This window comes from Elaeis guineensis, chromosome 1 (assembly GCF_000442705.2).
Source record: "Elaeis guineensis isolate ETL-2024a chromosome 1, EG11, whole genome shotgun sequence".
Classification (NCBI taxonomy): domain Eukaryota; kingdom Viridiplantae; phylum Streptophyta; class Magnoliopsida; order Arecales; family Arecaceae; genus Elaeis; species Elaeis guineensis.
The window spans coordinates 105574499-105589459 of NC_025993.2; the positions used below are offsets into that span (position 1 = coordinate 105574499).

At 38.2% G+C, this 14961-nt stretch overlaps 2 protein-coding genes across 3 annotated transcripts; one reads left to right on the forward strand and one right to left on the reverse strand.

Moving 5' to 3' along the window:
* Nucleotides 1–409: 409 nt before the first annotated feature.
* Nucleotides 410–4155, forward strand: LOC105038270 (NAC domain-containing protein 90-like). The gene is made up of 3 exons (XM_010914015.4): nucleotides 410–721; nucleotides 1281–1573; nucleotides 3354–4155. Exons 1-3 carry the CDS (start codon nucleotides 568–570, stop codon nucleotides 3630–3632), a joined length of 726 nt encoding a protein of 241 aa, XP_010912317.1. The 5' UTR covers nucleotides 410–567; the 3' UTR covers nucleotides 3633–4155.
* Nucleotides 4156–7045: 2890 nt separating this feature from the next.
* On the reverse strand, nucleotides 7046–14439 carry LOC105038271 (vacuolar protein sorting-associated protein 55 homolog). Of its 2 annotated transcripts, none has more exons than XM_010914016.2 (5): nucleotides 14420–14439; nucleotides 13175–13226; nucleotides 9481–9520; nucleotides 9318–9402; nucleotides 7046–7504 (listed from the first exon to the last, which is right to left on the reverse strand). In XM_010914016.2, the coding sequence occupies exons 2-5, from the start codon at nucleotides 13205–13207 to the stop codon at nucleotides 7321–7323; spliced, it is 342 nt and encodes a 113-aa protein (XP_010912318.1). In that variant the 5' UTR covers nucleotides 13208–13226; nucleotides 14420–14439; the 3' UTR covers nucleotides 7046–7320. The 2 variants fall into 2 exon arrangements, with proteins under 2 accessions (XP_010912318.1, XP_073114483.1); XM_073258382.1 differs by lacking the exon at nucleotides 14420–14439 and adding an exon at nucleotides 13309–14357.
* Between the last annotated feature and the right edge of the window lie 522 nt (nucleotides 14440–14961).

Consider the following 14961-nt stretch of genomic DNA (forward strand, 5'->3'; position numbering starts at 1 on the left):
TGTTGATACATCGATGTTGCCCACGTGAGGTACTGGAAAATACTTCTACGTCAAGGTCTCGTTATTTAGAAGTTAAGATCTCCGGGTGGGATTTGCTTTCACACTACAGAGGAGGTCAAATTTAATTTGTAAAGGTATTTGTGGCTATGGCTTCCTTTTCCTCACTCCAGGACAAAAAAAGAAAAAATACCACCATACGTTCTTGAGAATTAGGAGGCCCAGAGGTTTTATTGACTGATTCCTTTAATTTGTCGTTGGTTTCCCACAGGTCTCTCCGCCGGCATGGGTTCAACTCCCAAATAAGAACCCTCACAGTCCCTTCCTCCTTGTCAACCATCTGTAGCTCCTCTCACTCTATATATATTGGGCAATATTGCACCGTTTCTCTGCCCTCCTCTTTGCAAAGTTCCTTCCATAGATTTTGCACACAATCTCGTTATATAACCAACACCACCCTTCACCTTGTTGGCTGTGCAGACACTACTGCACAAAGATCAAGTTCCAAAGAGGAAAGGAAGGAGGGAGAGAGAGAGAGAGAGAGGAGTAATCGCATAAGAAAGAGAAGAGATGACTGATCTCCCTCCAGGCTATCGGTTCTACCCAACAGAAGAAGAGCTACTTAGCTTCTATCTGCGAAACAAGCTAGAGAACAGGAGGCAGGACATGGAACGCGTCATACCTGTCGTCGGAGTATACAGCTATGACCCAGTGCAACTCCCCCGTGAGATCCTTCACCTGCTCTTCAGATGTGTTCTTTTCAATTCTGATAAAAATTAAATGCAGTCATGATGTTAATTAATGCCACAACTCATGCTAGAGAAATCAATACTTCTTTAAGCTCTCCTCCTCCCCTTTCTCTAAATCTTCTTAGTCATAGAAGACTTTTTTGTGAATGAAAGGGGAGGCAGGAATAGCCACCCGGCCTTTATTGTGGCCACAGAAGATACTTGCATCATTTTGATGGGCATTTTCTTCATTTCTCTCTTCTTCTACTTGCCATTGTTTTACATATCTAAACTAGCTAGCAGCTCCCAAATTATTCTTCAACATGAATGATCACATGTGCATTGTAAATTTAAATTGGTTTCAGTTGTGCATCCCTTTAATTAATCTTTTCTTGCTTCTAAGTGGACTGGGTTTTCTTTTCCTCTAAAAAAACAACTCTTTTTCTTCTTTTCCTTGAGCATGTTCATTGTCTAAGTAAATTTGGGTGGATTCCCTCCCTTATATTCAAGGGACGATTAATTTAATTGGAGTAAAACTTCTTTTGGTTTATGCAGCGATCTCAGGAGAAGCAAGCATCCGGGATCCTGAGCAGTGGTTCTTCTTCTGCCCAATGCAAGAAAGAGAAGCACAAGGGGGGAGACCAACACGCACCACCCCTTCCGGCTACTGGAAGTTGACCGGATCCCCAAGTTATGTTCTCTCGTCACAGAACCTGAGGATTGGTTGGAAGAAGACCATGGTTTTCTACACAGGAAGAGCCCCCACTGGGACCAAAACCAAGTGGAAGATGAATGAGTATAAAGCTCTTGAAGAAGCAGTAGCAACAACATCAAGCACTCATCCAAAGGTATATATACCTGCCCGTTTAATTTGTTATTACACCTTTCTTTGGAAAAAAAAATTGTTGTTTTTGCTTTCTCAATGGATTATTCTGATTTAGAGAAAGTTTAATCTACGAAATGGTTTTGATTCTCCAAAATGTACGCCCAAACAACACGATAGCATTTCAAGAGAGAGTGATGGATCTGATTTAATGAGAGCCTCTATATACCATTTTCAATTCCCTCTTTCTTTGAGTCATCTACTCCTGAGAAGTTTTGCCAAGATATAGCAATTAAAGCCGCAGATTCAAAAAGTCTGGAAATCAAATTCTGCAGTTGGTTTTGATATAGACACGTCCAGGGTTCTTTCAATAATAGTGGAATTTTTTTGTCTGCACCTTTGGTCCTGTGATTAGAAAACATTCGGAAAGTGCTTAGTTCGTAACCGAAATCAAAATCAGAATTGAAATAAATTGGAATAAGAATTGGAATGATCAAATCCCCTGAAGCATTTGGTTAATGACCGGAAATCGAAATCGAAATAGAAATTTGTATCTATATGAGAGAGTAAGGATTGAATTTTAGGTACAATAGACAATTTCCATTTCACTCCAAAATCAAAATCAGAATGGGACTCCCTCCAATCAAGTTGGTAGAATGAGAATTACTCATTTCGATTCCCATTCTAGACCTTCATTCCCCTGAACCAAACACCTCCTTATAACTTTTGGCAAAGCTTGGGAGGGGGTCTAGGGTATCAAGGAACAAGGTGCCCTTTCTTCAGTTGAGTATAGATGAGACCCTTTTTTTTATAGCTACTGATCTTTAGCCGGACTCAAGTTTTTCTCTCCTACTCTATGATTGCTCACTGTATGATGATGAGTGACCCTACATTCTCATGACTTAGTTATCCCTCGGTGATCCCGTTTCTTTTGGGGGCCATCCCACGGGGACAATTATGGAGGAACTGAAGCTTTGTGATCATCCAGGATCTCCTTCTGCTGCAACTTAAACTTCTTTCAGTGGCTATTCTTATGAGTCTCCTACTTTGTTCCTTCCTTTTATATTCGGAACAGTGTCTGATTCTTCTTTTCATTTCTTACAGCTTTCTGTTCTTCTATTTAACTGTATATTTTTTCTAGCTCTCCCTTTTGTTGTTTTCAAATGTTGTATGTATGTCTCGCCTTCTTCTTTCTCAATAAAATTTAGTAACTAATATGGCTTACTGTCCATAATTAGCCTCCTTTTACGTTTTTTTTTCAAACAAAAATCTCATTTTCTTTCTATTAGAGCTAGCAAAACCATGTAGCAGGCCAGTCATTTATTTCTTTATCAGTGCATTTAGTTACATATCCATCCATGATTAAATAATTAGATGGTCCAAAGAGTTTCAAGACTTCATTCTCATTACAAAAAAAAACAAAAGAAAGACCATTCAAAGAAAAAGATAAAAAAACAAAACAAAGAAAGAAAGACTTCGAAGACTCGAAACTATACACACCTTCATGTATTTTGATTGGTCTGCTGTCCTTTCATTAGAAGAAACCAAAAAGCAAAAAAAAGAATGATGAACTTTTTTTTTGGTAAATTGAATGATTTAAATCACTGGAGAAAATCATTCATCCATAGAAATCAAAAAATAAAATATTACAAAAATGAGCAGAAAGATCAGTCGAAGATATCCAAAGAGTTTAAATCTCATATATGAAGAAGACAACTTCACAACTATAGATAAATGTAAACTTTAATGCAAAGAGTTACCATGATGTTACCTTTTTTTTTTTTTTTTTTTTTCCGGTTGTGCAGTTGAGGAACGAATTTAGCGTGTGCCGGGTGTACATCAAATCCGGGACGCTAAGGTCGTTTGATCGGCGGCCTTCTGCTAATGTCGCCATGAACAGTGAGAGCCGGCGAAGAAATCCCGAGGCATCCTCCTCAGCAAACCCACAGATAGCTGAGAGGACCAGTTCTCACGGTTGCTCATCTCCAAGGGACGATGGCTTGCTGCCTCTGGCCGCTGATGGAACCTTTGACTGGAACATGCTCGAAGACATCGATCCGGAGCAGTTTGGACGTTGGGAGTGAAAGAGAAGCGAGAGCTGTAACCAGCATGAACAAAATGTCTTCATCTGAATTCTTCTCTTTTTTTCTTTCGGTGGACTGAATTCTTTTGACTCGTGTTAGCGCTGACCTAAAGATTGTAGCTAAGATTTGAGCAGCAAAAGAACTTTCCCCATAGAATTGTTGGCATTGTTGTTGAAAAGCTGTGTGATCAGGAAAAATGAAGAGGCAATGGTGATTCCATGCAAGGAAAAAGGGTGGTACAGAAACTGGCCTAACTTACTGTGGCGCTATGGACTTTCCATGGAAATTTGGCCTTATGGTGTCTCTCCAGAACAAGCTAAGAATCTTCCTGATAGAATTGTGGGCCATGCCCCACCCATGGTAATGGTCGCAGAAATCTTGGATACATGAGGTGTTAAAGTTGCAGCAGATGGAAATTTTGGATACATGGGATTTCAAACCAAACTAAAGTATGATTTCTTGCATAGCGTTTCGGATAAAAATTTTGGATGCATAGAGGTGTTAAAGTTGCAGCAGACACATCTCCTGGCTAGAATATAGATGTGGTTCTGGAGAGTATGGTACTGCAATAATTACGTTCAAACAAACGAAAGAATATGATTGAATGGTATTACATCTGAAACAAAAAGAAACAATAATTGTGGTCCCGCTTCTCCCGGATCCCCGCATCGCTTTGCTCTCTTTCGTACATCCGAGAACAACGAATAGTCATTTGATCTATCCCCCATCTAAATGACATGTCGTTACCGGTTACACGAACGTAGAACTTGTTACTGACACGCAAGTTTGCATTACAAATCCGTTCCCACTCTCGCTTTGCTGGAAATTTTTTTTTTTTTTTTTCAGCCTGTGAAATTTGATTGCCTCTCTCTGGTCTCCGATATAAATATGTAGAATTATCCAAATGGCTCATCGTCCTCGGATGATGCCCATGGCATCTGTAATTACCTAAACTGCACCATTCTTAGCAATAATGTTACTTCAATCTCGTGGAGGAGGACCCAGGACGGTGACAACGAAGAAACTTCAACGCGTGAAAGGCGTCCTCCGACAGGAGATGGTCGCGAGGGCGACAGGCTGCGTCGGCAGCACATTTGTAGATAACACCATAACAGGACCGACATTATTTATCATGTTGAGAGATCGAGCAGAATCTCTGTCACCTCCGATCATTACTAATGAAGTGAACATCAACCTTCGAAGAAGTCGGGAACCACGAGCATTGAATGACATTCCGGTGGGTCAATTAGTGAATTTGGAAATACCTCACGACCTTAAGGTTGCATTCGGTGGCCAGCAATTGCTTGCAATTTAAAAGAACTTTATCAGGTTATCATATATGATATATATTTTAAATTAATAATATAAATTATTAGATAATCTAAATTATCTTCCGTAAAATAATCTGAATTATCAAGAGAATGAGATGGCTATCCAAATTACTAAATATTTGATAATCTGACAATAAAATATTTGGACGAAATTATCCTCATCAAATAAATGCAATCTAAACCCCTCCCCATCCTCCCACTCATCATTCTCCTCATCCTCCTAGCTGCTGAACCACCAGCTTTCGCATGGACGGCCATCGGGGCCCAGGAGAGGGGTGGTGGTCTCGTGGAGCCAGAGAAGGACAGCAAGTGCAGAGCGGACGGCGACGGTTGCTGCGACAGAGGGACAGAACGGGCACAAACGGCCAGGGGGGAGGGGTGTGCTAGTCTCACGGAGTCGGGGGCGAATGGCGGGTGTGAAGCAAACGACGGTGGGTGTGGCGTGGATGACCGCGGCAAAGGGGCAAAATGGGTGCGAACGGCCAGGAGAGAGGGGAGGAGGGTGGTGGTCTCACAGAGCTAGAGGCGGACAGCCAGTGCAGCACAGACGGCTATGACAGAGAGGCGAACGATCGCAGCAAAAGATGGCAAATGAGTGAAACGGGCGCAGCAGGAGGGTGGAACAGATGCGGATGGCTACGGCAAAGAATGGCGTTGGGGCGGGGCCGCGGGTGGTGTGCTGGAAGGAGTGGGTGCAGCACCGATAGTTAAGGATCAGCTGGGGCGGGGCGGAACGGGTGTGGAGATCGGCCAAGGTGGGAGGAAGGGAAGGGAAAAACAAGAAGGAAAAAAACAAAAAAAAAAGACAAAAGGAAAAAGATAAAGATAAATAATAAAATATTTTTATTTTATTAATAATAAAAAAATATTATTTGGGTAATAAGAAAATATTATTATTAAGTGATTAGTAATATTATTTTAAAATATTTGATTATTATATGGAGAATTATAAGACTATATGATTTATTATTTGATTTAATAAATTTATTATTTGATTTAATAAATTTGATTTATTATTTTATTATTATTTTATTATTTGATTTAATAAATTTGATTTAAAAATATTTTAAGAATTTAATGTTACATTAACGATGTTCTGATTGTCGTACCAAATATGTCAATCAAAATTCTTAATAATTTTACTATAACATTATCTACGTGTTCCAAATACATTAATCAATATTACTGATAATCTATTCAAATTGCAGGTAATCCAGATTATCACTATCTAGCAATGCACCAAATGCAACCTAAAATCAATGCAAGTTCAGATCTTATCATGCAAACAAGTATGAAGGCCTGGAAACAGTTTACTTCACGATAGCCAGCATGGGCTAGTAAAGTTATTGCACACGTGGAATATTATTGGCACTGTTTTATATATATATATATATATATATATATATATATATATATATATATATATATATATATATATATATATATATATATGCTGCTGTTAATTTTAAAAAAAGTCCAAGTTTCGGCATTGTCAGCTCTGCAGTTTTATTTGTTGTTCATGGGGATACGTTTGTTTGTCCTTTGTAGATGCAGGGAATGGCAACAGATCTCTCTGAGGGGAAGCCTCATCTGCTTATTTCTGCAGGGAACCTTACCATGCTTCCTACTGCATTATGCCTCCAACAGACTGATTTTCAACTGTTTCCGAGGTATGTGGACTGTGGCCAACAATTGTTGCTCCTGGCACCACCCGTCTGAACATAAAAGTCCTGGTGTTATTCTGTGGAGTTGTTGCCTGCCACATTATTGTATGTTGCCCTGTCAATGTGTTACAGGGTACCAGGTTTTGGTTCTTGTGTTGGAATGTATCCTAGCTTTGTAATGTGTTCCTTGCAGGGACTCAGTTCAGGGTGCTACTTGTAGTTACAGAACTTTTGTATTGCCTCTTATATTAATCTAGTATTCCCATGTTATCAAAAAAAAAAAAAAATCAACAGACCTTCTCATTGCTTGCCTCGAATTCACCAGGCCAGATCATCGATGAGGTCTGAAACATTTAGTTACTAACTCTTTACCATCAAAACAGCAAAATCATTTTAAAGGAACAACAGTGAGAGTGGGTTTTTCTTTTTGGTGCGTCAGGGGACCAAAGTTGTAATATTGCCTGCTAAAATTGTCACATAGTATATCGGAATCTAATACTGATGTTACATGACGAGCTCAAACCGGCTACTCCGGTTCTTCAAAAATCGGTTCATTTGTCCCAGTGAAATACATGAAGGGTGCAATGCCATTACCTCTTTCCACCGAGAGAAAATATATGCAATAACTGTACACAAGCAATACATGGGTTACATGTCCCTCCGTTTCTTGGGTCGATCCTCACCGGCAGCTTCCTACCAGTCTTCATCGAGGCTAACTCGGTGGAAACAAAGAACCGTACAGATGAGAATGAAAAAGGAGACGAACTCTATGAACATGGCTCCTGTCTCGATCATGTTGGCATGCCTCAGGATTGCTGGAATAGCAATACTTCCAACAGCGGATGCACCCGTCAAGAATTTTGCTGCATTAATCCAGCTGAAAAGGAGAAATTCTAACAAATTACAACAAAATGGATTGGCGCAATAAAAACCAAAAGAGTAGAGAATTTGCAACTTTGCTGGTCAGCCTATGCTGGAATCAGATGGCAAAGCAAAATGACACAGGTGCTTAAAGCTATATGCATATTTGTAGTCTGTTGACAATGTGAAAACTTATCATCGACATGATGTAGCACCTATCCTTTTAGGTGATACCATCAGCCTTTAAACATCAAACAACATCAAGGATCCTGCCATCCATGTCTGCATAATTCTTTTCTTTTCTTTTCTGTTTTCTCTTTTTTCTTAGCGAAGAGTTGACGTTGGGCGGCTAACAAGTCTAAATAAAGAAGAGAGCAGGTTATCCGCAAACAAGGTAGCATGGTTAGATGCAGGAACCACTTGCAAATGCTGCCAGTGAGGCATGTGTTGGCTCCATGTTAACACAACTCCCCTACAACTGAGAAAATAAATCATCGGTTGATAGCGTCTACTTCAGGGCCACGTGTAACTCAAAAATGACTCCAATACAAGAGGACTAGCATCATGGTGATACCGCCGGGCAGCATCTGATTCTTAGCAATCAAGAAATTCTTGGCCAACAGTTAGCAAAGCACGTGGCAGGGCATCCAATCTTTCTTAAGGTGGTACATATGGCCTGGTCTAAGAAATCCAGATAGAAGAGCTGTCATGGTGTAAGAGGACAATGTGAAAGGCGCATTGGTTATCATTTTTACTCCAAATGTCAACCATGAGACAAAGTTTATAATCAGCATTTTGCACCAGGGCTCCTTTTAAACAAAAAATTTAGAAGAACGATGATCATGACATTGCACAAATGCGCTTAAAGCTGGCAGGGCACATCACAAAACCATACAAGACAAGGATGAAAAATTCAAGTATTACAATTTTCCAATTCCCAACAGATGCTGATGTAAGAAATACATGTGCAAAGAAAAACAGAAGACAAGAAGGTATTCTTTACAGGCACAAGTGAGTCAGCTTGGGCCCATCCAACAGTGACTGAATCTAAATATCTGTTTTTGGTAAAGAGTGTTCGAACAGCATCTCAGCTATTCTAGTTCAACAAGCATGTTCTTTTAATGTTTATCAGAAAAATTCATGTTTGATTACGTGTTGGGCTAGATAAGTTTCATGATGGTGACTATTTATTTTGTATATTACTAACAAATAAAATGGTAGCTACCAATGCAGACTTTACATATTCCCTCCTCCTCCCTCATTTTTTTCCTTCTGAATAATTTTAGACTCATTAGCCTAATTTCTGAAGTCCTATTTTGCAATTTAGTGGCACCCTGTAAGTATACCATATGTGAAGGCAAAAACCAATGAGCATAAGATACTCTTTTGATCAGAGAGAAGATGGCTGCTCTCCTAGAAATGTGATTTGACAACTCTGTACACATCACTGGAACTGTCCGCTCATGCAAGTTCAAAGTTTTTGCAAAATAAAGAAGAAATTTTAGGACGCCAAGTGGTACATGATAAAGATTAAGAATATGACAAGCCAACTGAATTTTTAGCACATCAAGCACAAATAAACCAAGAACATCAGATTGTTCTTGCATCTTTAAAAAGTAATTACTAATTACTAGCTAAAAAGGAAAGTCGTATGAGCATGTTACAAATACTAGAGGTGTATCAAACTGTCATTTTCAAACCAAAAGAAGTTGCTGTTTTTTGTTGCATCATACTTATGGCTTGATTCCATGCAAACAGAAATATTTAAGTGACATTCAGGAATCTTAAAATGGCAACCAAAAGTAAAGCATAAATAGATGTAAACTCACCCCCCACCCTCCCTGCTGGTCAAGAAACTTGTGGAACCACCTCCAAAGAACAAACAGGGCATGGGCACCAGCACATACATGAGAGCTGTGGTAGCAACAACAAATATGTCAGTGATAACAGAACCAAAGCCTAACTGATTTGGTATGTCGTGTCGCCATTCACCTGATAACATAGGCCACCAATTGTTGTATAAAGCACATGCCTGCCAAGATGAAAACGTTCCAGGAATTAGGTATTTCTACATGCACATAAGAGTGTGTGTATGCATGTGCATGTGTTTAGCTAAAACTTGTGCAATGCACAGTAAACAATAAAATAGCAATGACCTGACTCAGTAAGATAGAATTTGGAATAATCACTAAGAAAGTGAAAGCAAAACAATATAAAGAGAGTTGTTTTGAATAAATTAACTCAGTTTATACAAAGAAATAAAGAATCTTAACAACTAATAAACATCCAGTCCCCTAAGAACTAATCTGATCAATGCATAAGACTATGTCACAGCCAGTGAATACTCAGTATTATAACGGGCCGAAAAATATCATTTACACTGAAATTCATACTTACAAGCAATCATTTGCTAGAGGAGTTTGCTAGTTACACTGTCGTAAAGCAAAAACGTACCCAATATCAAAGTAATACATCTCACATGATATCCATGAAAATAAATTTGGTTTTGATCAAAGTTCACAGACTCGGTATCGGAATCCGTGCCGGTTGCCGACTGGTACAATACCGCACCGCACTGTACCAGACCGTACCAACAATAAAAAATTCAAAAAAAATCCCACCCAATGCTCAAAAAAAAAAAAGAAAGAAAACCAAGCCGAACCGGACCGAACCGGTACCATACTAGTACTGTACCACACCATACTAGATCAAACCGTCCGATATCGAGCGGTGAGGGCCGATACCGTACTGAACCGACAGGTTCGGTCCGGTTTAGGCCATTTTTTGAAAAATCTAGTTCAGGCCATTTTTCGAAAAATCCATCTGAACCGAATCGATTTTCTACCGATACGGTACGATACGGGGTGTACCAACCGGTTCGAACCGGTACGGAATACCATGATTTTGATTAATGAAAAAGTGAATCAAGGTTGAAGACCATGAACCCCAATTATGCATGTGTGCATGAAAGCCACGTATAACATTAAAAGATAACGTTGTGTCATGTTCAACCAAAGATGGACATACATCAAAGTATTTCATATCTCTGATTTACTTACTAAGCAACACTGGAGCTTCATTGAACTGAGCATGAATATTAGCAGATCAATTATGGACACAATTAAAACATTTACAAGCACACTGTTGTGTCAGAATATTTTAAAACTTTGCGGCATGATTTGAAAATCCAAGATATGTTACAAGTTATTCTCTTCATCATATACTAATGGTGGAATACCTTGGATTGTTGAAGCATCTCCATAAGAATTATCCTTCTCTTGTCACAACATTTGTTGAGATGCATAATCTAGTGTTTTCAACCATGCCTATATTACCCAAGTTAATTGAAGCTCCACTGTTACTGTGGCAAGGTTGATGCTTCATCTCTCAAAAATATGAGGTCCTCACCCACCCAATTTAGTAGCTTCTCAAACTTTAAGTTTAACCCTCAAGGGACATTGACAAGTTGTGCTCTTTTTTTCTTTAAGGAATTCTTGTCTCAGATTTGGAAGTTGCATTGTGATTTTCTCAAAATAAAAGCAACATTAAGTCCTTTAGCGCACATCTATTTTTTGATGTAACTCATGAAACTTATTTAATTCATAATAGTTGTTCCCATCTTCTTATCTTATTATCGTTCAAATGATTGCAATATACGATACTCCTACAATCTAAAATTATTTAGTAAACTCTAATAATCCGATCGTTTGATTTCTTGATGTCATTTTGTAGTATGTTATTTAATTATGAGATACATTAAAAAAAAAAAAAATCAATGCCTAAAAAATTCAACTTTATGCAATCTAAGATCAGAATAAATAAAGGCAAATACTTACAAACCAACAATATTACAAAGTGTTCAAGAGGAATAAGTAGATAACCAAAAGAATGCAAGTATGTGGAAGAATAAACTGAACTCATATAGGATTTTTATCATTCTAACCTGATATGTGAAAACACTAAGAAATATCACAAATTCAACAGAGAATCTTATGCCACCTCAAAATGGTATCGCTAAGTACCTCTTTTATTTTCTGAAGAAAATCTTAAGATACCAGCACATAACATGTCAAAAGCAAACAAAAGTTTGCCACAGTATGTCTTTGTAAGGTTCTTTAGAATGACCAAGAAAAATGTTCGATTAGCTATAGAAGATTGAAATGCAACAAACTTTTCATATATTACCTATAAACCAATCAAACAACTCTAGGCTGGACTTTGTGCATGTCACTCAGAGCTGAACAATAAACATATGGTATTCAAGTCTGCATATTCACTACTAGTGTAATGGAAGTTGAATAGCATGACCACAATGATAACTTTGAGCACTGTCAGGTACCTTAGCATGTAATGTATAAGTGCATCTCTTCAAACTAAATAAAAGTTGGGAATAGATGCAATCCAGCACATAAAGTGACATTTTTTGCCACAACCACTCCCACACTATCCCAAGAACGGGAACACACCCACACACACACATACAGCATACAGGTTCCAAATTCTTACATAAAAATTGCAGGCCACCAACATTTTGTCAGAATAACAAGCTTGTGGTTCAGCGACTGCACCAATCAAATAGACTACAAGCCTGATTCCTAAGAGCAGGTCTCTACATAGAGCCTTCCTCTAGTATCAATTTACAGCATGCAAACATCCATATATCTTATTATTCAACTAATAACTTGAGCCAATATGAGACAACATGAGGTAATGACAGAATTTGTACATTTGACAAAGAATGCCAGACATTTCAATGTATTCACATGAAATAAGCTGTAACAACACAATATAAACATATGACAACCAAGACAAACATTTCATGCCTCTTAGGATGCAATGGGAAATTAGCCCTTAGAAACTAGTAGAAAAACTTCTTTGACATGATGCACCACGTCCATATTAAGGCTGTTCAGATAGGCTTAAACGAAAATGAAATGTTTAGGGCACCACAACACCGAACTCAGCCAACAAATCGACTTATCTGTACAGCACCAATTATTTCTCAATATTTGATGCTACATTAAAGTAAGTCCTTGGCTTATGTAGAGACTTCAATACGCACGTATGGTTGTCAATGTTCAAGGAAACCCAATCTAACATGGGGCATAGCAACAGCCTCCAGTGTAAATATCTAAATTTAGAAAATGCAAACTTTAAATCATCCTTGCTGTGAAGTTCACTGCTAAGAAATGAGGGAAAAAACTATGTTGAGATGGGGGAGGAGAGGGGGCACAGATCTATTGGATTTCAATTTTTGCAGTTTGATTCTTGATATCAATAATCTTGATTGTAGATGGTACAGCTTGACAGTTTAAGGAAATATGCAAGGAGGCAAACTTCCAGATTTGGTGAGCTCCATCAAACAGGATATCTGATGTAAAAACTATTTTCATAAAAAGAGTAAAAATCTAATGATGCAATACTACATCTTCCAAAGGAGTGAAAATAATAGAATACTGATGCAGAGGAACGATATACATCAACAAGTGATAGAAGGATAAAATGTCCAAAAGGAGAAACACAAATGATATCACCAAATTGGCAGCACACTTGCCTTTTGCACAGCATCACATTTGTTTAAACATGCAATTGCTCATGAGGAACTTAATCTGGATCATTAAACTACAACCTTTAGCAGGACCACAACATGTAAAACATTAAATCAAATCAGATAAGGAAGTGATACCAGGATTTGAAGCAGAATGCTAGCAGAAAACATAAAAGCAAGTCCAGCAAGCCTGCATATCAACAAGAATTCAGCAACAAAATGCCATTTAGCTGCAATAAAAGCAAATGACAGTTATAGAATCTTGGACTTACACTGTAGTTGACAATCAGCAAATCATCGTTCACCCAGTCCACATCCAACAGAACGATGAGATATACAAACAGAGAGGTAAACTAGTTAAGATGACAAAGCACACAATCTATATAAGCTGTTGACATAAACAAACCAATTCTGATAGCTGCATGTGAAAAGGATATGTGCACACACACACACAACTTTCTCCTCATGGAAATATGAAGTTTAATTCCCTAGGTGTGCCACAAAAGTGACCTTATTGAACAAACCGCAACCGCTATAGCAAAGTTTGAGATTCAATTCCAAAACTTAGTGAACTTGCAATCAGCTATTGCAAATAAAAGTGAGAATGTTCCAAAACAACTAAGGAGTTGATCGTTGTGACCATTGCTTGAAGTAAAGAGCCCATGGATTCAGTCATAAACAACACATTAGTTTGAGCCGACAATGGTAGACTCAAAAGGTTCAAAAACCTTGCAAAAGTTGAAAAAAGCGAAAATGACAATGAGGAATAGTGAATACAAGTGACAAACATCAAATTTCCTCACTCCATCATGTAAGAAGCTGAACGTTAGTCCATATACAATTCAACCCTGATGCTCCTAAATCATTACACTCACTATGAAAAAGTTTTCAAAATCGAAACAGACTGCAAGCCACAAAGACCAAACATCTCACCAGGAAAAAGAAATTTAAAAAATAATATTTTGATGAGGAATTAATTCAAGAACACTGGATCAGATAATTCACAGCCAATACAAACCCCAAGAGAACTTACAATGCCCATATTCACATAGTGACCGCGCATCAAACCCTAGAATCAGGCATAATCTTGAATAGCTTAGCCACAAGTATTTCAATAAGGGGACAAAAGAATAACACTCCAATAATTCACATCCTCCGCCTTATAATACGCTTAATTATCTCTACTATTTCGAGCAGCTGACAACAAAAAAAAAATCTAGGAAAAAAAACTAGATATCCTAGGCTCACGTCGACTCATAAACCCTAGAAACAAGACCAATAGATTCCGGTATTGAAGAGGCGAGACACGGTTTGGGATTCGTTTTCTTCATTTAATTTTGATAAAAATCCAATTTTTAAGAAAAACTAGAAGCAGTTGTTTACCTTCGACGGTCATCGCCATTTCCTCGCTGCAACTCGGAAGCAAACCGAAACAAGGAAAAGAACAAAGTCTTCCTATTTCTATTTAAAAAAAAAAAAAAGTAATGATGACTGTTCCGCCGGAGCACATTTAAGCAAGCGTGTTCCCACAAGAAGAGGGGTAACGATACACGATACGCCGTACATGTGTTGGGCCACCGGATGAACGGCCACGAGCCTTCCTACGATATTTAGCTATCAATCTATCTAGCCTATACTATTCTACAATCCAGATCTAGTTGCAGAAGAAATCTGATAACGAACAAGTAAAAGTTTAGGGAGAACTATGAGTGTCCAACGCTTTGGGATGATCATTGTGAAACAGTCAATATAATGGTACAGTAACTCACAATTATAACGAGCATCACTTAAGATCTTGGAGAATATGTAATTAATTAACATATTTTTTATTACTTTACTGGTTGGAGACCCATCTACAAATAATCCCATTGAAGTATTTGAAGTATTATTTTCAACAATATTTCCTGCATGCAATCCAGTGAAAA

Excerpts from the sequence above, each read along its gene's own strand:
- LOC105038270 (XM_010914015.4), top strand. The coding sequence starts at position 568 with ATGACTGATCTCCCTCCAGGCTATCGGTTCTACCCAACAGAAGAAGAG. Across the intron at positions 722-1,280 it reads TGACCCAGTGCAACTCCCCC|CGATCTCAGGAGAAGCAAGC; the intron begins GTGAGATCCTTC and ends TGGTTTATGCAG. Across the intron at positions 1,574-3,353 it reads CATCAAGCACTCATCCAAAG|TTGAGGAACGAATTTAGCGT; the intron begins GTATATATACCT and ends CCGGTTGTGCAG.
- LOC105038271 (XM_010914016.2), bottom strand. The coding sequence starts at position 13,207 with ATGTTTTCTGCTAGCATTCTGCTTCAAATCCTG. Across the intron at positions 9,403-9,480 it reads TTGGTGGCCTATGTTATCAG|CTCTCATGTATGTGCTGGTG; the intron begins GTGAATGGCGAC and ends TTGCTACCACAG. Across the intron at positions 7,505-9,317 it reads ACCAGCAGGGAGGGTGGGGG|CTGGATTAATGCAGCAAAAT; the intron begins GTGAGTTTACAT and ends TCTCCTTTTCAG.